General features: G+C 43.6%; 1 protein-coding gene across 1 annotated transcript; it reads right to left on the reverse strand.

Annotated features, from left to right (window-relative positions):
- Nucleotides 1–2,464: 2,464 nt before the first annotated feature.
- Nucleotides 2,465–21,936, reverse strand: RBL2 (RB transcriptional corepressor like 2). Its single transcript, XM_054269365.1, has 22 exons — nucleotides 21,742–21,936; nucleotides 20,270–20,400; nucleotides 18,892–19,092; nucleotides 18,092–18,156; nucleotides 15,111–15,239; nucleotides 14,159–14,319; nucleotides 13,989–14,053; nucleotides 13,146–13,332; nucleotides 12,265–12,431; nucleotides 11,659–11,768; nucleotides 10,669–10,772; nucleotides 10,156–10,293; nucleotides 9,781–9,945; nucleotides 9,132–9,243; nucleotides 8,308–8,580; nucleotides 7,726–7,997; nucleotides 6,981–7,157; nucleotides 6,739–6,810; nucleotides 6,233–6,347; nucleotides 4,908–5,110; nucleotides 4,531–4,695; nucleotides 2,465–4,147 (listed from the first exon to the last, which is right to left on the reverse strand). Exons 1-22 carry the CDS (start codon nucleotides 21,934–21,936, stop codon nucleotides 3,977–3,979), a joined length of 3,378 nt encoding a protein of 1,125 aa, XP_054125340.1. The 3' UTR covers nucleotides 2,465–3,976.
- Between the last annotated feature and the right edge of the window lie 74 nt (nucleotides 21,937–22,010).

Here is a 22,010-nt window from a genome sequence, read left to right on the forward strand (position 1 = left end):
GCTTTTGTCCCTGTTAGTCTGTGCTGTGGACTCTTACTGAAGAGTGGGAGCACTTGGCTCTTGTCTGCATGGGTGTTTGTGATGCTCATGGGATGCCAGGAGCAGCTCCAAAGCTCAAGCGGACTTGGGATAGACTCTTCCTAATGTCACAGCCTGGTGTGATGCCTTTTCTTGCCTCCCAGGAGTGTCCTATCAAAACCTGTAGTGCCAAGCACCCCTTGGAGCTGGGCTGTTTTTCCTTTGACTCCCTCTGCCTGTGCTGGTGGCATTAGTGCTGTGCCTTGCAACAGCCTGTGGTGCCTCGGGGTGTTTCAGGAGGGTGGGCAGTGCTGTAGGGTTTGTGTGGAGTTCTTTTGTGTTCTGTTTTTATCTGACAGTTAAATTCACTTGTCATTTGCAACATGTTCTATTTGAGAACCACTCTTTGGCTTCTAAGGAAATAGACAGAGACCTTTCCATGTAGTGTCATACACTCAGTGACAGGAAAAACAGATGGCTTTGTGGCACTTGTCTCTTGTCAGTGTTCTGAGTGGCATTAATGTCCCCATAGCCTCAGTATTCTGGACACTTGGCAGGTTGTGAGGAATTGAAAGTGCCTCAGAATTGCCATGTGCCTGATCAGATTTGCTGCAGAGGACAGGAATGGAGGAACTGATTTGAAGGTGAGTTTGTGTTGCCTGGAAAAATGCTGCTGTGTGCCTTTCAAGGAAAAGTTTGAGGGTGCATGTATTGGCCTGGAGTGTTGCCACTGAAGTGGTGTCAAATGAGTTCTGTTGCTGCTATTCTCTTTTTTTTTTTTTTCTTTTTTTTTTGGGGGGGGGGAAGGCTGAAACTGAAATGCTTCAGATTTATCATGGGCAAGGTTTCAGTTCAAGGACTCCTGGTGTGATCAGATGATGGGGCTGGCCTTGTGCTGAGCACATGAACTGCTTGGGCAGGCCTGGAGCTAAACCAGGCTGTCACCACTCCTCTTTATTCAGGTTTATGATTGCTCAGAAGGCTCTGTTATAAATCACTGACTTGCACATTGCCTAAGCCACTTAGGTGAAGGACTGGCAGGGAAGTTAAATCCCTTCTAATCCTGGGCAGCTCTTTGGGCTCAGCTGCCAGAGCTGCTGCTGGCCAGGAAACACCACAGCTGGCAGGAGCAGTGTCCAGGAGCTGTGACAGGGTAATGCTGGGAAGGTGATGGTTTGTGGGGTAAATTTTGTTTCTCTCAGCTGTCCCAGACCCTGCAAGGCTGCTCACCAGGTTGGGTTGCTCCAAGTCAAATCCATTTAACAGCAGTTGGTTGAGAATAATTTTATTTATTTAGAAAATGTAGAATTTTGCTTGGCTTAGAATGAATAATCTGAAAAATTATTCTTTTTATTTGACTGGGAAAGGGGAGACAATGCTGGGTACTTCTGTAATCAGATTTGTGTATTAAAAGAAGTTGTTCAGGAGGAAGGTAGGTGAATGAGTACTGAAACAGTGCCATGGGAATCAAATCCTTTTCTCCTGGATTGGGCTGTTTTTCTTAGAACAGGTACATAATTTGATGAAAGAGTAAGGTTTGCCAATACTTTGATAAGGGGATGTTTCTGAGTATCATCTTGGAAATTCTGAACTCTCTAAAGAACATTTCCAAGGGATCTGTAAGTTACACCAATGGAGTTTCCTGCTGAGGTTGCAGTTGGATTCGAACCAAACTGTTCTAAGTCATGAAAGAAATTATTTGAAGATACTTCAGATTTCTGTTTTTAATATAAAGTTTATGCTCTTTTTTTCTTTTTCTTTGGAATACCTTTGTTGGAGGTTTTTGGGGTTTTTTTTAGCATTTTCTTCAAAGTAGAAACTGCAAGTTCTATATTATTAGTTACAGCTGAGGGTAACTTAACAACTTGTTTTCAGCAAGGGACAGAACAGCAGTTGATGGAATAGTCTCAGGCCCCCAAGGTAAAAAGGCAGGTGACAAATACAGCAGCAGCCAGTGCTGGTCAGAGCTGTTCTTACCTACCTAAGGATATTTGGAACTTGCCCTCAGTGGGAATGTGAGTACCCAGCCCTCAGGAGATAGTTCTGCTGTCACTGAGTGTGTGAGATATTCTGTGAAAAGCTCCTGCAGGGAGGGCAGGTTGTTCTGGAGCCCTCCAGTGCTCTGCAGTGAGGCAGCCACCCTCCTCTTCCTCCTCCTCCTGCTCTGCCAAGGGAGCAGCAGCTGGAGCTGGGCATTCCCTGGCACTGCTGGCACTCCCAGGCCCTGCCTGGTGCCTCCTGATGGAGCAGCAGAGGGGACACCCATGGAACAACCACAGTGACTAAACCAGGGCAGGAGTAAAGAGTAAATCCTCTCCCTTGTGCTGTGACTAAGATGTGATCATTTATTTATTTTTAAACCTTTAACTGCAGTGAAAGACTGAAGTCCTTGCTGCAGACTTTGTAGCTTTGCACATACAATGCTTTTCACACACAAACAGGAAACTGAGAGTCTATAAAGTCTTTATTGAAAAATACAATTGCAATATTTTCATACAAAGTGAAGTTAATGGAACATAGTAACAACAAGAATTGTCTGACACTTCCATAAATATTTTTACAGAAACATCTACACAACTTCTGGACTTCAGCTTTTGTTATGCAGGTAAGAAAAACATGTTTTTATTTTACTTTAGCTGAATTTATAGTGGAGTTAAGTCTTACATTTTCCTATTCTTCAGATGGGCAGGAATGACTGAAAACAGGGTTTTAGCTTTTGCTTCCTCAGAAAGCCTTCTGGAACCTGAGTGTGCCACATTTTACATGAAGAACATCCCCTCCCCAGCGGAGGACTGGCATCCTGTACTGTGGGAGAGGGTTGATGCTTTCCTAACAAGTCTGGTATTTTGGAACTATTTTAAATGAGAACAAGTGCTAAGTTTATGTGCAGCACCTGCTGATTGTGGTAGGAGGGGAGGGATTTCTCCCAGGCAGCCTGGTTTAGGCCTTTTACAAAAACCAAAACACAAATCCAAACTGCCAAGCCCTGTCCTTGAAACACCAACAGAATATCTAAATGTGTGTTTTAGGAGGTGGGCACCAGGTTCCTGCTGCTGAGTGAGCAAAGGCTACAGTGCCTGACTATCAAGAAAAGCAACAAGCATATAAAATTCCTTGAGAAAAGCACACATCCCTGGCTTCCTGCATTCATTGCTGCATATGCACTGAGTTACAATGAATTCTTAATGCCATTTGCTGACAAGAGGAGCAATGGGATGTCAGATTGAAATAAATACAAAAGTCAAGTTGTTTCAGTACAGAAAGACAGCTGAAGTTGGCCTTTGCAAAAAATATTCACATTTAGAAAGTGCCATTGCAAATATACAGCAAAATTCCTCTGCTTTAAACATGATGCTTCACAGCCCCATCCCAAGTGTCACCTTGGGAACGTGAGTTCACTTTCAAACATTGCACAGCTCAAACCAACACAATCACCTCCCTCAGTACAGCAAAGGGCCACACATTAAAGCTCAACACCGTGCTGCTTCTCAAAGGTACATGGAACATCCTGAATCTGGACAGAGTGCATCCATCCAGCTTCCTGCAGGGCTCAAAACGTGCCCCTTGTCCCTTTGCAAGAAGAACTGGCCTGTGTGAGAATGTTACTCCTACGCTGTTAGTTTGTGAGGGGGTTAGTGAGGAACCCTGACACTGTCTGTGGGAACCTTGGTGCAGGGCTCCATGCTGAGGCCCCTGGACCTGTCTGGCCCCAGCTGACAAGGGTGAAGCAGTGACTAGAGCAAAGCAAAGCTGTAAATACCTGCTGCAAGGTCCACAGCTGCGTTAGGGATGGTTCTCCAGGCAAGGCTGGGGAGGGGTCGCTTGCCTTGTGAAGAGCTTAAGCAGGGCCTGGGGCTGTGCTGCAGGTCTGAGGTGGATCCTGCCTGTCCCCAGAGCTGTCCCCTCTCCTGCCCTGGCCCAGGCTCAGCACAGTCAGGGAGGGAGGAGCTGTGCAGGCTCAGTGGGACCCTCGGTCATTCGCTACATCCTGGAGTCGTCTCAGCAGAGCCGTGTGATTCTCCTGGCAGATCCGCTTGGCCGGGGCTTCAGTTCCATCCTCCAGGAGGATGCCTCTCTTCTTTGTGGGTGTTTCTCCAGTTCTAACCATGCTGTTGATTTCCTTTAGCCTCTGCAGGGAGGAGAGGGGCAAAAGAAGGATTAGCTCTCACTATTTTGTGACTGCCCCAATGTGATGTTAGACACAGTGCAGTAGGACTGGACAGGCTCTTTTGTGGAAATCTGTAATGTACCAAGGTATTGCCTTCATCACTGTACTGGTCTTTCCTTACCAGAGTAAGTCTTAAGGGAGTCTGTAACTGCATGCAGAGCTCAAAGGCCCATCCAGCCCTACAGCTGTGGCAGCTGCACTGGCAATTTGATGAGCATTAGGTGATGATGTGTGTGTTAGACAAGGCAAACAAAACTTTGTGTTGCAGAGTCTGCTCTAATTTCACTACAAAACAAAAAGCAGTTAAGGATTAAAAAAATTAAATTGAAACCCTTTAGACTCACCTTTGAGGGGCTGCTGCTGAAGTAGTAGAATATTTTCTCTTGGGGAGAGAGGGCAGACTCGTTTCTGTGTGGTGAGATGTACAGGGGGTGGTGCTGGGAGAGCTGCACTCTGCGGGGGGAGCCGAGGCGCACGAACGGGTACGGCGAGAGCGGGGGGGAGTCTGCCTGCTCAGAGAGAACAGAGACAGCTGCAGCCTGAGCCCAGGGCTCACTGCAGCAGGGCTGTTCCACACAGATGGTACCACACAATGGACAACAAATGCAAGTTTTGTCATGTTATTAGCCCAGATTAGTATTTTTTTAATGTAAGGAAATTTCACTGCGTGGTCAGAAGATAAAGCTCTCTTTATGAAGAAAAAGCACAGAAGGTGACTTACTGCATTTGAAGTGTACTTGAGGGCAAAGTCCTTGATCTGCTCGATGTAGACGTTGTTGTAGAACTGGATGAGGTCCCCGCGCTCCTCCTCCTCGGTGTCGCTGTTGGGGCCCGAGAGGCGCGTGGGGGTCGGGGGCGCACTGGAGGGCTGGGGCACGGGCAGGGTGCTGCTGGAGCGCATCACCGGGCTGGAGTCACGGCTGCCTGCGGGCACAGCCACCGCTCAGGGCACGGGCACTGCCAGCCCTGCGGGCACAGCCACCGCTCAGGGCAGGGGCACGGGCACTGCCAGCCCTGCAGGCACACAGCCAGCCCCGTGGGCACAGCCACCGCTCAGGGCACAGAGCCAGCCACCCTCTGCAAACAGGGACTGGGAACCTGCTGCCACCAGAACACTGGCTGGTTTGATCCCTGAGCTGTCTGTTTTGATCCCTGAGCGTTGTCCCTTCCACAAAAGCTTTGTTGATTTCTAACTTCTTACTGCATAAACTGCAAGGGATTTGCTGTAAGAGATGAGTTGCATGATGATATAAAAAGAGCTGAAACTCCATTTTTCAGCATTTGTGTTATACTTTCAGCAGGAGCTCTTTCTTGTTGCTGCCTGGCTCCATTTCAAGTAAAGAATGGTAGTCTTTTTCTGTCAGTAGGAGAAATATTTGGCTTGGCCATACTTCCTGCTAAGTTAATGTGGGAAGTTGCAAAATACATGTAATTTTTTGCCTTCCCTCCCTGCCACTCCCTCTGACAGAAAATATTAATACCTACTGCTTATACCATAACCTATTAAATACCTTGAAAACTGCTGGTAGGAATACACAGCATCATCTCTTCAGTTTCCTTTATAAAAGTTAATTCAAGGAAAATGTGTCAGATAAGAAGGGAAGAATCCCCAGAGCTGTCAGCTATGCTGAAATCAATGCTGTGGGTGGTGTTCGTATTTCTGCAGACAGACAGTGCTACAAAAGAAACTGCTGCAGCTCTCTGGTTGTGATAAGAGTAGCTGTGAACCTGGGCTAGCCCAGATTTCCTCATTCTGCAAAGACTCCAAAGTCCTTTGATATGTGAGCTGAACTCAGAGCTCAGGCCAGCACAGCAAATTCCCAAGGTAAGTGCATGTGGGGAGGGATTTGAAGCTGTCAGAGTGGGTGCAATAAAAACCTGGAGTTAGAGCAACTCTTAAATGTTATCAATCTATTCTTACCTGTGTCTAAGTTTACCAAAGGAGGAACTGTTTGGGGTGAAACAACACAAAATTCAGCTCTTCATTTATGCGCACAGTTTGGAAATGGAATTAAACCCAACCCCCTGGCATTTGGACTCACTCACTTCTTTCCTTGTTCCTGTCTTTGCTCCTGTCTGTGGGTGAGTTCTGCTGGCTGCTGCTGTCACTGCTGCCCGAGTGGCGGCGGCGGCGGCCCCTGATGAGGACGCTGCGATAGACCTGCAGGGACAGGGAGCAGCGTGAGCAGGGCACGGTGCAGCAGCCACCCTGCCAGGGAACAGCTGCCTGCACGACCTGTCTGCTGCCAGAGCTTCACTGTGGTACCAACTGCTCCTTGCAGGGCACAATACAGCCTCCTAAGAGGAGTAATAGCCCAGGGGCACTGCCTCCTTCGGTTTTAAGTACAGAACATTTTCTATTTTAGGTACAGTTTAGTATAAAGAGCTTTCAGTAGTGCAGGATTTTGGATATGACTGCTATCTTTTGAGAATGGCTCATAGACTGCATCCCCTTAATACTAAATACTGCTTTACCAAGTGATTTGTTCTTAAATAGAATGAAGGCATTTAATAAACCAGATCGCACGAGGTTAAACAGTGACTGTGCTCACGTGGCTCTTGGCTTGTGGCTGTGTCCGGTAGCAGCGCATGATGTTCTGGAATGATCTGTCTTCGTTAGTGACCTAAGGGGATGCACAGAAAAGGTTCAGTTCTTCTGCAGGTTATTGGGTGGTTTGTTTGGCTTGGGGTGGCTGTGTGTGTTTGCTGGTTTGGGGCTTTTTGAGGAAGTAGTACTGGGAATATTAGGTATTAAAGGCAATTTTTGTCTCCTTTTTCTTTGCTCCCACTTTACCTTAGTCATGACATAAATGGCACACATCAGCAGCTGGTCCAGGTGTCTGTCCATCATGATTTCAGGGCAGTGCACCAAGGAGTACTCAAAGCACGTCCAGATCTTCTTGCGCAGCTCATCAGACACGTCCAGTTTGGCACAGAGGTCCCTCAGACGAACACTGGCCAAGTGATACACCTGTGACAGGGGACACTGTGCTCAGGGCCACAGCAACACTGCTCTTCTGGCCAGCAAGAGTAGCTCAGCTTGCACACCTGTAGAGCTTGTGCAAATGCTAAGCCAAGAGAAGAATAACTAAATTCAAATGTAACTGTTTTGCTTACAAGGCACAGACATTCTCAGTACTGGTGTCAGTACTAAGAAAACATTTGTTTGAAGCTTAAATTCCAAGCTGTCCTGAGCACAGAAAGGGCACTGCATTGCCTACAGCAACCCCTGTATTGAATAAACCAGAAAGTCTCAAAAGTTAACACCTTTCTTTGGAAGAGCTTTCAAGAAAAGGGACACCTTTAAGAACTTCCTGGCTAAGTACAGCATTTATTTCCACATCCTGATGTGCCAGCAGACTCCTTTGCTAGTGAGAGTGGCCTGCAGGAGAAAACTACTCTAGGTGTATATGAATAATTAAGGTGTAAATTAAATATAATATGCCCTCATTATTACAAACAGTAAGAGTGTATTTTTAAAATTACTGCAAGTTTACCAGAATAAGAACTAAGCAAAGCAAACCTAGATGAAAAAGTACCTTTCTGAAGAAGAGTGCAAGTGAGCCCATCTTGCGAGGCCTGGCGGCTGTGGCACCGAGGTGCTGGGTCTGTCTCTGCTCTCCAGGGGAGATCTGCTGCACTGTGAGCTGGCCTGGCAGCTGCAGTGCTGCCCCAGCCATCTGGGGGCTCAGGGTGCCAGCCAGAGTCTGGGCACTCAGAGGCTGCATGGGCCCAGACACAGCCTGGGGCTGGGCTCCTACATTTACCTGGACTGGGAAGAAAGTTATTCCTCCATTTTCATTGGCAATACCTGTAATGTAACAAAAAGAGCCTGAAATAAGAGCAAGCTGTGGGGGGAAGTTTTAGTTTTTAAAAATAATTCAGTACTTCTTTTATTAGCTACTTTTTACTAGACATTTAGTATATTATACATGAAATTGTTTAATCAAAATACTTTCCACGTCATACTTTCATACTTTGTCATCTCATGAAACTTCATCATGAGCTGAGAAGATGAAAAAGTGGAAGTAAAGTTTCCACACTGATGCAGTTCTCCCTGCTGTGCTCTAATCCCCTGATGGGAACAAGCCTGAATGGCTGAGCAGCAGCGTGTCCCTCACCTTGCACAGGGATTGTCACTGTCTGCCCGTTGTTGGCTGTCACGGTGGCCGTTGCCACTGTCACCAGGGTCTGCCCAGGCACGGGGGTCACGGACACGGCCTCAGGGCTCATGTTCTGCACTGGCACCGTGCTCACCACGGGCTGTGGGGGCACCCTGACGGCCGTGCCACCCTCGGGGGCACCGTCATTGTCAGCGAACAGGCGCCGCCGCGTGGGGTTGGCTGTGGGGGAGCTGTACCTGTCATACAGGCTGGCTGGAGGGGAGGAGAGGCCTGGAGAGGAAAAGCACACACACAGATATCTATTTAACTCCTGTTTATAATCCTTTGTTTTACAGGGTGGTGGAAATCTAATGCAAACCAAAATATGTCATGCAAAGCTCTTCAGGAAAAAAATTTTAGAAATGCAGATGGCTTTTAGAGATGACTTAATCTTCAATAATATTGTACTTAATATTGTATTTGGTTTTTTCTAGTGGAAAACACTTGAGCTGTCACATAATGTATAGGGGGGTTTCTTTTCTAGTGTAACAAAAAAGCAAACCAATTAGAGTGGAAGCTCTGTGTGCATGTATAAATTCGGTTTAACACACACATACACAGGCTGTTCATATCCATCACCTGAGAATACCCTACCAAAGCAGCACTGTTCACACTGATGATGAATCCATCAGTCTTAGACCTCTGATGCAACTCTATGAGCTGCAATACCCTTTACCAGTGTGTTTGCAGCTAACTGTACAGTGGCATTAAAGCAGCTTCCTCCCTTCCACAATTCAATCTAAGTAAGCAATGCAAGCACGTTCTGCTTTAGAGAATCTCACCTTTGCCCAGCCCTCCGCCTTCAGCACGAACCTCGTTTATTCGCCGTGGTGTCAATGGTGAGCCCACAACACTGCTCCCTGCAGATCTCTCAAAGTACTGAGGTGGCATTACCTAAAATATTTATCCTTTTGTTAGAGTGTCTGTATCACACATTGACTACATAGCTAATTTTTAAACAACTTTTGAACAGCAAGACTTTGTGGAAAAATAACAAGAAAAGTGACAAACCTACCCTAAGCCCAACAAAACTAGTAGTGAGTAGTGATGGTGCTGCTCTGCAAGATACACACTGTAATAGTCTTTCTGTGGCTACTGTGTGTACTTTTTACCACATTTCTTGTCTAAAAATCTTTCCAAGAATTACTGGTCCAAACCTTCCCTGCTTGACCATTTTGTTCACTGTTCTGCTACACCAATAAAATACTGGATCAGAATAATTTCTGCTGCCTGTCTCTGTTGCAGATGTCTCCACAGAGGTGGCCCTGACCTGGCCAGAGCACATTGCACTTGCTGCTTTGCCTGCACTGATGGGCTGGGATGGTGGAACTGCTACTGGCACCTGTAAGGCCTCTCCTTCAGGGCACAAAGTCCTCTCTCTGCCATCCTGCCTGATTATGAAAGCTATGTAACACAGAAAGATGTGCTCACCTCTTCACAAGTAGGAACTTTGTTTTCATTCTCTCTGATCCTGTCCCACAGTACAGAGCCCTGTTTCCATGCCATACTCTCCAGGATCTGCTCTTCAATGTGGTTCAGGTGTTTTACCACTTCCCGACAAAGGCCGTCCTCTGCTCTAATGAACACCTCAATTACCTGTGCAGTGGATAATTAGGATCAACATAATGTACTTGTTTCATAGATTTGTTCTTAAACACAGCTCTAATTCCAATACTTCATTTTCAAGGAAGAAGAGACTATTAGAAACATGAAAAGGCTGCATTTCTATGACTCAATCCTAGGCTGTCATACAGGTCAGTGAGCACTCATGACTTTGCAAGCATTTCTAGCTATCAAACACATTACCTTGTAAAAATGATAAACTGGAATGTCAAATATTTCCGTAACGAAAGGGAAGTTTCCAGGTGGGTTGTATGTAAAGGTAATGATCTCCAGGCAACATGCCAGCAGAGACCTGTGAAACACATCTTGCTCCAGTATTGCCTGCAAGAGTTGCAAATTTTAAAGCTTATTTTACAGTGTAACTATAGAACAATAAAACACTTTTTACTGTCTCAACAGCAAGATTCTCAAGCTTATAAAAAGTGAAGCTATTTTTTAAGGGACAGAACTGAGTTCAAAATGAACCATCTTTAAAATGGCTCATTAAAAATTAAAGAACCATTAAAAATTTCATCTATCTTTGTGTTTGCAAACACAGTTTCTTGAACCTTTGTTCTTCCATTCAGGTGTACTTATAGGGTTCTTCTCAGAGATTTACCCTCATTTTAAATAGCTGACAATTCTGCTCTACATCTGTGCTCTTTTTTTGCAGGACAAACTTTAAAAGTGAGGAACCCTTTGATTAGTTTTCCTTACAGATAAGTCAGTGTCTCCCAGTCTCTTCCTCTCTTGCTCAATGACTGACTCCAAGACCTTGTAGTAGAGCATCTCAGCAAGACGAAAATGTTTACTAGCAACATCTGCAGGAAGTTTAAATAGAAGCAATATTGTAAAATGCAAGAAAAAAGTATTATATTCTTCATCTTCAGATACAGAAATGCAACATTAGCTTGTGTGGATTTCTGTGCTGCTGTGGATAGCAGGACTTACTTTCAGGACTAAACCAGTACATTTCAAGTTAATGTAGGAATCCTTCTCCTACACTGCACTGACTTGTGAATGCAGAGCAGAGTAAGGTGCTACTGAGCCCAGATTTTGGGTATCAGTATTACATCACCATGTATAAGAACAACCCTTAATGCTGCTAGAATAGACACAATGCAAATTCAGAACATGCACCTGTATGGATCCACCTTGCACTGTGCGACAAAAAGCAGTGAAGCAACTGAGCTGACAAGAACAAAGGAAGGTCTTATTAAGAAACAAGGTCAAGAGCATCTTCCTTATATTCAATCCATCTTCAGGCACTTCAGCTGTCAAGACAACTTTGCAAATCATGTTTTTGTGTTTATACTGGCAGGATTTTAATACCTGTACTAATCCATCCTCACATGTAAGCCAAAGTTGCCATCGGGTTTTTAAAGACTACAGTTACTCAGATTTTCCTCACCAGCACAGAAATCCATGCCACCACTAATAATCTCATACTTGAGAGAAAAAGTGGTACACTTGAATGTCCTTTTCATTTCACTTCTCTAGTGCTGAAAGTATGATCAAATTCCAGTGATTCAAGCTAAGGATGATTATAAAACTTTACACAGCATTGAAATTTGCTATGTCTAAAGAACACAGGAAAAGGCAAGAGAAGGAGAAAAGACACTTGTGCTAAAGCATAACCTGTATGTAAAACTTCATTACAAGAGATGGATGTGTATGCATTTTATGGGTAAGAAAAATGTTTCCCACCTTTGGAAAAATTACTGAATTCTCCTTCAGACTGAGTGCTCTGACAGTACACATCATGCATTTCTTTAACTCTGCTTGCAATGGATTGAGAAGGATCTCTGGAGCATGACCTGAAAATAAAAACTAAACATTTTCAATATACTATTCCTACTAAGACCAAAACCACCCTATTTCTTATATGTTCAAAGCACAAAAATGGAAATATACTGCACAGCCATACAAACAGACCCAAATGCATCTAACTGCAAAACAGTTTATCCACATGGGGAATAAAGTTTGGTTTGCATCTCCTACAGTATGGAGTGATTTCCTAGGTAGTGCCATTTGTCAAGTAGGAAGAAAAGTCTTGAAAATTTTATACTAGCAGCTTATGGTTAAGAGAATCCCAGATCTGCTGGGTTTTAAATGGTGCATGCTCATCAATCTCTAAGGACAGATGGGTCTAAATCAAGAGAACAGTCCTTCAAAATGTAAATGTCTCTCTGGATTCCATTTTACTCCAGTAGTAAAGGACTGGCTCACCTTTTAATTTATATTGTTCAGCATTAATGTTTGCTTTAAAACTAGAATAGCAAGCAGGATTATTTGGCTAAACACCAAGTTTACCTGAGTATTTGCTCCAGATTTTCACTGGGGGCATTTTTCAGCCCTGCCAGCATCGTGTGCAGGCGGCTCAGGCTGTAGGTTGCTATGGAAACAGGTGTCACGTACGGGTTGCTTTCTTTAATGTACTTGCGGCCAGTGAGGGGGGTTGTGATCCTCAGGGATTTGGACTGCAAATAAAAAAATAACCACACATACATATGCACTCTGTTGTGAACTTTGATACAGGTCATCACCTAGAAACATCAATCTGCAGAATTCTTACTCTGTGTTATGGAAAAAAATGGCTCCTAATCAAACAGCCCAAACCAGATCATGACTCAGGTAAGAGCAATGAAGGATTTGTCTGTGGTGCTCAGATGTTTGTATCAAACAGTTGTGTACAAACAGAAAGGATGTGATCTATGCTGAAATGCAGAATTTCAACTGGAATTGAGTGTGAAACAATTAGACCAATCTCAAAAATCCCCCCTAAATCCCAGTATCTCTTCCTAGCCCAAGTAACAAAGGTAGCTGCTCATAGCAGAAGTGTACTGAGCCAGGGTTTTCTGTCAGCAAGTTTAACCTTTAACATGAGAAGTCCTTCTGATCAGCATTTTAGTTTATTTGCATCAGATCAAGCCATCACATTAAAATAATGTAACATCAAGGATATCCCTTCAATTAGAGCACAGCAAAATCAGTGCACCTTCTAATTACCTTTAATTACCTAACCACACAGTAAGTTGTTTTAACAAGTACAGCACATTCTTCACCATGAGGTCCAGCTTCCAATACTCCACTCATTTTCTCCCCACACTCTGAGCTGTGTTTTATTTCTGTCTCCATAAGTAGCCAGGGAGGGTGGCATATAAAAACAGCAACACAGACCATGCCATACTCACCCTGTCAAAATGCTGCTGCAAATTGTGCTTCACTTGTACCCTCTCAGCTGTTTCCAGTCCTGAAGGTGTGTTCAAGCACCTCGTGAGAGTTCCAATCTCTTCATCCGCATCCTCGCCCAGGAATATTCTCTCATCCAGGTTTCCCACTGACAGAACATACTCCTCATAGGCCTTGTTGATGGCTTTGCTGCAGCAAAGGAAAGGCAGACAAACCCCCTTTATTGAGACTGCTTTGTTCATCTGCTCACACACTGAACACAGCTCTGGCCTGGGGAAAGTCTACTTCAAATTTCTTTTGACCCTCACTGAAGCTCCTTTAAGATCTACAGTACCTTATACCTGACAGTGGCAAGGACATTATTTTCATTATGTATCTGACACCCTGCCATTTATCCAGCTGCAGGAAGAACACACTAAAACACTGAGAACTCCTATTCCCTGGAAACTCCTCAAAATTTACACACCATTGTATCATAAACTGATATGATAAACATACACTGAACCATTTTTATATCATTAAAAGAAAGTAAGTTCTACCCATAAACATCTCTAAACACCACCAAACCCATTTTTTCCCTCTCACTCCTACTCAATGTGCTCCCACAGCTTCTTCATAATAACTCTGAGTTACACACAAACAAAAAATGCAGGAAAGAGACACGTAAGAATAAAGGCAGCCATCACCATCCTGAAGCACTGTTCCTTTTCCCAGCACTGCAGGAACAGGAAGGCAGTGCTGGATGGCCATGCTGAGCACAAGGCATGGCTGCTCCCAGTGCTCAGCTCAGGGAACAGAGGGACACTCCTGCAAGCCAAACCACAGACAGGGGCTCAGGGACTCACACGCTGTCTCCAAAGTTGCCAGGATCCAGAAATCCTGTCAGGTTTTCATCTTTTCCTTTCAAAAGCTGTAAGACATTTAAGAACAAAGGATGGACATTTCATTTCTTAGAAAGGGTTTGAAGGTAACAAGTAAGGAGACATTTTTCTACATTACAAATTTACTGACAAACCTTTTTGTCAAAAAGCTTCCGGATATATGGCTTCCAAAAATGTTCCTTTATACCTTTTGCTTCTAAAACTAATCCATAATGTAAAGAACACAGTTTTTCAATAATGCAGGGAGGGTCAGATGATACTTTATAATCCTTACTATGGAAGTCTTCAGGTAGACCTACAATTCAGAATATAGTATGATTTAATTTTGCAAGTCCATATCCTGCCTTCTTGTTAAACTTAAATTCTTCAATGCTGTGCAGTCAAGAAATTAAAACAGCAAACTAATTAATTCTCTTGAAAGAACTACACAATGCCCACTAACTGGGTAATGTTATCAAAAGCAAATTTTGAGTTAGAGAGTTAAAAACATTAGTTACTGAGTGATAAAAATTGCATATATCAATTCTAATAAGAAGAAAACCCCAAACACTGATGAACTACAATATTTATTTGAGATAATGGTCCCAGGTCACATCCAAAGCATTACACTTGGCCAGTCCTGAACAGGACTGAAAATGAAGTGCAAGCCTGGGAAGAGTTACATCAGAAATTCAAAGGCAACTTCTCACCATTCATTTGAATTTGTGGTTATCAAGTCAACCTACACTTCCATTCTCTTCAGAAATAGAACAGCAGCAATCCAGAAATGAGAGAGAAACAAATCTCCTGTCTGAGCCCTGGGTCTTTCCAAAGTGCTGCACCACAGAACATTCCAGTCTCACTGTGTCCAGTGATGTCTTTATGCACTTTTCCACTGACATTAAACCCTCATTAACTCAAAGTACTACTCTGGAACTTCCTTCAAGGGTATTTCCACAGCACATCGAATTCCTGACCTAATGTGTTATTTACAAAATTCACTGGTCTGTTATTACATGCTACATTAACAGGAACGGAACTGTGTAGCCAGATACAGAAAATATTAGTTCTCATGTATTTCAAATCAACTTCTTTTTGTCAACATACCCTTAAAATTAGGATTCAGGAGCTCTTTACGGTTGGGACACTGCAGAGCATTTCCATACACGAGATCCAAAGCACATAACAGGAGATGGTAGGAATTGACCAAGTCATCACTGATCATAGGAAAATTTCCTGCAATATTAGAAAGACATAAGACATAAAATTAGCAGAAAAAGTAAAGTAAATTTGAAAAAGTAAAATTTAAGAATTTTTTAACCAAGAGACTGTTGATGTTTGTATTACAATCAATAATGGAATCTTGGAAACACAGTGTTTGGTGTCTATAAGTACCTGGATAGCAACACAGGCAGTAAAGCAGACTCACAATAACATATAACAAAATATAAAAGTAAAATACTTTATCAGTAACAACAGTTGTGAAGGAACCCAAATATACTGTGCTGAAATCAAACCTTACCTTTTTTTTTAACAATCTGTTTTCTTGCAGAACAATTTGGTGGGGGTATAGTAATTATTAACAGTAATAAATATAACTTCATTTCTCTTGTGCTTTACAGAAGAGCTAAATGTGCCTATCTCTGGACCTGCTTTATGAAGTATTTTTTATCTCTCATTCTCCTGTAGAAAAGAGTCCTTGTAACCCCTTTACTCTTTTAACACCTTTCACAAAGATTACAATCAGAGCTGTATGTGACTCTTTAGTAAACTCATTTATGTTCATGATATTCCTCTAGAGGAGTGGCCATAGCTGAAACAGTTTAGTAAAATAAATTATACAATAAATCACAATTCACTTTCTATGCACAGCATGATGTTTCTATTACTCCTTAAATACTAATGACTCTTCCACTCTTTCCACTCTTCCTTTTTCCTCAGGGAAGCTCCAAATCACTTGGCTGAGCCCACTATGAAAGATTTCTTCAAGAATTTAAACCTGTTTATCTTATAGTAATAAACTTATTTAGAACACATTGAAATGGATATATGATTAGAGAATTTTTCTCAATTATGCTGTTATTTTTTACAGTAACATACCAGCTTGTTCAAATTTATGTTATTTTCTGTTTCCATGTTTGTTAGAAGAAAAATTATTTAAATGCAGATAATTTGAACTATTTAAAATAATGAACCCTAGATGAAATTTTAATTAACTTTACCCACTTATCAGTTATTTCCAAGTCATTAAAGGTTCCCAGCAAAGCAATGAAAATCCTAAATACTATGAGCAAACATTTAATCAATAAAATTCTCAAAGTAATTGTCATAACACAGGATCAATTCCACAACCATGACCACTTACTGTCAGCACAAAAATAATTTCACAGTACCAGTAGTTCCATAGCAATTTCTTGCTGCTGACATTTCAAACAAGGCTCCCTTTCACAACTTTGTACCAAACAATAAAAAACCAAAGATTTTCTTCCCCCATCAATTTTAAATGAAAGAGTTTGAAGAGCAGTTCTTACAAGCAGTTTGCTGAAGTGCAGTGCCACTGAACAGGGGCTCCCTCAGTGTGCAGAGCATGAACTGAAGGCAATGGGCTGCAGGAGCAGACAAGCCTGGGCCTGCCACTGCTGGGTGGTTGCTGTGATAAGGATTTACTGCCCACCCCCAAACCACACAGCACAAAACCTCACACCAACACCCAATGCCTTAAAAGTCAACACTCAGTTTCCATTTTTAAAGTGCAGCCACACTTTAATAATCATTTAGTAACCTTACAGCTTCTATGCACTGTAATTTTTCCTTTTCCTTATAGAACTCACTTGGATGTGTTATCAACATGGTATTCTCCACAGGGTCAGTTACCACATCTGAAACTGCTTGGAATTACCATGTAGTCAATGGATGCTGCAGTTGCTCAAACATATCAGCCACTAACTTAGCAACAGAAAGAACCATAAAGTCCCTCTGCACCTTGTCAACCACCCAATCTTCCCACAGCAGTGCAGACTTCACAGAAGGGAGAAGAAAAACCTGCGATTTTCCAGACTGACCTACTTACAGCTGCCTACCTGTGCTAAGCAAGTGAAGTCCAGACTGACTGGAAATAAGTGCAGCACTAACTCTGCTGGGATCAGTGTTTGAAATCATGCTGTGTTTCAGGCTGAGAGCACCACACTTGTTTAGGAAAGACTTCTCCTGCCCAATAAAGTGGAATTTGCAGCCTTATAAAAAGGCATCTTCCTCCCAGGATGGAGTGCTCAGAGCAGCACTTGTGCCCCAGCACACCCTGCCTGGCTTTTGCAGGGATGTGGTGCTGAGGGTCCAGTTGTGCTGCCAGGAGCCCTCTGCAGTGTGGCACAGTGTTAAGAGAAAGGCTTTGTAAACAAAGGTCTGTGCTGAACAAAATTAGTGCCAGGCCATTCAGTATTGCCACAGCCTACCCTGTCCTAGCCTCAAAATCACCAGTTAAGGAAACCATAGCACACTATAGGAATCTTAACACTGATTCACTTTAATTTGAAAAAACACATCCCACCACACACTCCCAAACAAAAAAAAAATCCTATTATCTTTTTCCTTGAAGAAATTAAAATACTGGTTTTCCTCTGATAGGTATTATATTATGAAAAAAAAAATCAAGTTACTGGACATTATCAGTGGATCTGATCTACAGTGATGCTCTTTCCACATGGAATATCAATCCTGTCTTTACTTTCCACAAAGCACTACCTTACATTACACATCACTCACAATGAGCACTCACCAAAGGAGGACCTGAAACAAGGCCTAGGGATGTGGAAATGCTTTAAAACACAGATTTGATAAGGAAAAATTTTAGACTATACATGCTGAGACTGAACAACTGAAGCCTGAAATGAGGATGAATCCTGTTCCTTCCTTTTTCTCCCAACAGTCACTATCAAGAAAAACATCTGAAATTCTCTACTGTTCTTATAAGCTTTAAGGATGCTCTTACAATAAAGGTACACTGCACCTATTGGGTGTTTAAGGACTGATATAAAATAATGACTAATTAAACAGTGTCTGCTGTATTTAATCCCTTTCAAGCCCCTTACCTTTTGCATGAACAAACAGGACCCAACAAAACTGGAAAACTTCGGTCACAGTACACGGCTGTCGTCTTTGGGAGGAAAATACAGCAAGAAGAGAAGGAGCTCAGTGAATCAGAACTGATAAAACATCATACAAGAGTCACTAATTCAAAGAGAAAACTAAGCTTTACTACAGAGTAGCAAAAATCTTACACCCTTCCCACAAAGCCCTGACTAAAGGAAATACAAAAAGATGCACAAAACCTAGAAGAGGTTTAGTGTAGGCACAAGTGAAACCCCTTTTTAGAGGTTTAGTCAGGAACCCCTGTTTCAGCCTGCAAGTTCAATTCCACAGCACTCCAAATAGAAACAGTAACAAAGCAGAAAAGCTTCTACTATAAAGTAAAATACCCACAAGATCTGCAGCTATGAAGAAATCCACGGGAGTTACTGGGCAGTGAAACACTGAGCAGTACTGTGAGTTACTAAAGCCATGCAGATCATAAAAGGATCAGATTCTTCCTGTCCTTCCCATCTTTACAACACTAGTGCTTCCCTTGCCTACAGGCTGATTGAAATCTCTCCCCTCTCCCCCATCCCACAAATCATCAGAAACTCAGCAGCTTTGGGATTTCCTGCCCCTGTCAGATCTGAAACTGAAAAAGAGATTAAACATTTACTGCAAGCAAGAACAAACCAACACTACTATTATAAACAACAACTATGAAAATACAGTCAAAACACAACTAAAACAACCAAGCAACTTCATTGTATTTTCACTAAAGTAATGCTCTACTATCAGTCTGGAAATAACAGCAACCCACCTCTGTTTCCTTCCTCTCTGCTGACGAGGTTGATCTTCTTGAGGATACCTGAAAATGTCCTGAAAAATGGGCTCATACTTCTTAAAAATGACTGCAGAAACGGTGAAGTTCCTCTCCAGCCTCTCAGTTCTCTCTCTGAACTGGGATGGAAGATTTGCCATGTCTTCCCATTTCTTCATCTTGTTAAAAAACTCAATCAAGCTGCAAGTACCGAACGGGTTAGATCAGACAGGCCGTTTGTTTCTCCTGCAGAATTAAACTCTACATTTTCCACAAAAGTGCAATTTCTACTGGCCAAAATACTGATGAAATAGTGGCACTGCAAACATGACAATGAACTCAGAGCCAGTCCTTCTCACGGTTCAGCTCAGACAGCTCGTGAAATATTTTTAGATCCTGGGCTGATAACCACATTAACCATGTACTCACGGGTCTGGCATCCTCTCACAAAGGCAAAATCAACTCCATCAGTTAGATTCATCTGAAATCAGTCTTGTTTTTCTGAATAATTTATTAATTTAAATAAAACAACCTGTAAGATGTACAATGCTAAGAATATTCTACAAAGTATGAAAAACCTCTTATGATTTAGTAAATTGCACTTTCTAAATCTAGCTTTAATTCCTTTTCTACTTCTTTATGTACACCTTCTTTTTCAGCGTTATTAGTCTTGATAGCCCAGATCACAGAACCAATTTATCAACATTTAATACTCTGAATTTCTAATTTAGAAAACAAAAGCTTATAAAGGAACACTTTAGCAGCAATGCTTCAACAGCAGAGGAAATGGGATAAGAAGTACATAAGAATATTCATTCATTATTGTGTGACAATGTATGGACTTTTTAGAACACAATGAGATTGATAATAGATAAATTCAATTATTTCAGAAACTTTTCTTTATTATTTTATGGACATAAACATTTGACACAAATTTGCTCATCAGATTCTGACCTCATTTAGTGACTTTAGGAAAACCATGTGAAAGGTGAAGTTTTCTTATGCAAAAACAGAGATAAATCTTGTGAACATTTCCACAGTGAACCACAAATGTTTTCCTGTGTGAGAGCTTCATAGTTTGCACACCCCCAAAATTGACTGTTCTTCAGTGACTGGCTTCTCTCTGCTCTGAATGAAGGAAGTCAATCTCTTATTTTGAAAACCAGAGATTTTATGAACATAGTACTGAGCCAAAGGAGCTGCCCTACTTCTATGGCAGTGAGTTATAACACAAACATTCTGGGGATATAAAGTTTATCTTCAAAAGCAGGAAACAAGAAACACGTTTAGTTTTTATTCTCTAGTCCAATTTCACAAGGTGATAACCACTCTTTTGATATTTTGTAAGTGTCTAAAAATCATCAAGAATAAAAGTTACCTTTGGTCTGAACAGCGCAGGATTCTGGTTAAGGATACATAATTTCCTTCTGCTGTTCCCCTGCTCACAGTTGGAATCGCTTTCCTGCAAGCCACGTACAAGGCACAAGCCAGCCAATGCATGTCATTTCCCTGTGAATCAAAACATCAGGCATCTAAAAAACTGCACTGAAAACAAACACCTGCTCTTCAGCTAGCCCAACATCGGGGAAAAGCACTGTGTCCTGAACAGATGAAGTTCAACCAGGGAGAAAGTTGATTCGCTGTTTCAAACTTCTGTTGTGCTTTGGGTTTTTAACTGCAACAAAACAGGTGCTAAATAGACACTAAACACTGAACTGCATCAAAACTAAACTCACTAGTGGCCATTATAAATTTCACATTTGACTCAAAGTGTGAGATATATTCTGAGTATATGAAAATATATTTTTAGTGTTGTTCTACAGCATTTTGCACTGCTCGAATTTAAAAGAAAAAGGCAACAAAAAAAAAATAAAAATAAAAAAAAAAAAAAGAAAGGCTACAGTTCTTGCAACCAAAACATTCTTCTGTCCTGAACGGACAGCAGGAAAAGAAAAACATTGCTTCCATTTTGCTCTGTATTACACAGCAGAGCAATTATTCAATCTGGTACCTAAATAGAGAAATTTATTCTAATGAGCACTTGAGATGTTATTCTCCGTCTTCGATCAAAGAGTCACATCTGAGTGGAAAAAAGGCCGGGTAAAACAAGGGGCCAGACTGAATCCGATGCTGTGGTGCTGTCGGGCTCCGTGGTGCCCCGGGCCCGGGTGAGCGCACCCCTCAGGGCTCGCTCCGAGCATCGCCGCCCCCCGCGCTGTGACAGCGGCGCTGCCCGAGCGGCTCCTCCTCCCTCACGGGCAGCCCCGGCCCCGCTGAACCGAGCCCGGCCCGCAGCTCTGCCCCGAGAACCCCGGTGACCGGCGGGCAGCGCTGGGGACCCCGGGAGCTGCCGGGGCTTATCACAAGCGCCACCTTTGCTGTAGGAAGGCACCGATAAAGGCGCTTCCGAAGCTCCCGGGCGCGTCACCGCGTATTCCTGTTTTCAAGAACGACGCGACAACCCTTTTTTACCTTCTACCCTTCACCTTTTACCCTCCACTGCCCAGCCCGGGCCGTGCCAAGCCCCCAGAACACAGCTCACACACGCGATCACACCTGCGCGGGGCATCTCCGCGGGCCCCGCGCGGCTGCGGAGCGGAGCTGGCCGAGGCCACCGCGCCGCTCCTCGGCCGAACTGCGGTACCGAAGCACCACAGCGACCGGGGCTCTTCCATTTTTAACACCTTTCCGCCGCTACGACTCCCAGTTGCGATGGTTATTCCCGGCCGCCCGGGCGGTGCGGGGGAGAGGCCGCCGCGCCTCCACCGCCGTCCCTTCCCTCCGCGCTTCACCCGCGCGTCCCGCCGCGCTCCCCCCGGCCCGGCCGCGGCCCCGTCACCCCCCCCTCACCTCCAGGGTGTAGTTGCGCCTCATGCTCTGGTAGCTCAGCCAGGCCTCGGCGCGGGCGCGCTCGTCCATGTTGAGGCTCCTGCATAGCTCCTCGTAGCGCTGCCGGGTCTCGCCGTCCTCGCCCGGCGGGGACGGGGCGGCGGCGGCGCCCCCCGCGGGACCCGGCTCGGCCCCGGCCGCGTCCTCGCCCGCCATGCCGCGCCCCGCCGCTGGGGGGCAGCGCCGCGCTCCCCGCACCGCGCCTGCGCCGCCGCCCCGCGCGTTCGAAT

This window comes from Melozone crissalis, unplaced genomic scaffold (assembly GCF_028551555.1).
Source record: "Melozone crissalis strain CALT ecotype California unplaced genomic scaffold, PUWL_Pcris_2 ptg000007l_1, whole genome shotgun sequence".
Classification (NCBI taxonomy): Eukaryota; Metazoa; Chordata; class Aves; order Passeriformes; family Passerellidae; genus Melozone; species Melozone crissalis.

Coding starts and splice junctions, on each gene's coding strand:
- RBL2 (XM_054269365.1), bottom strand. CDS start 21,936: ATGGCGGGCGAGGACGCGGCCGGGGCCGAGCCGGGTCCCGCGGGGGGC. Junction 18,157..18,891: donor CAGAGAGGAAGGAAACAGAG/GTGGGTTGCTGT, acceptor TTCCTCCCAAAG/ACGACAGCCGTGTACTGTGA. Junction 9,946..10,155: donor CAGTTTATCATTTTTACAAG/GTAATGTGTTTG, acceptor TCCACTGCACAG/GTAATTGAGGTGTTCATTAG.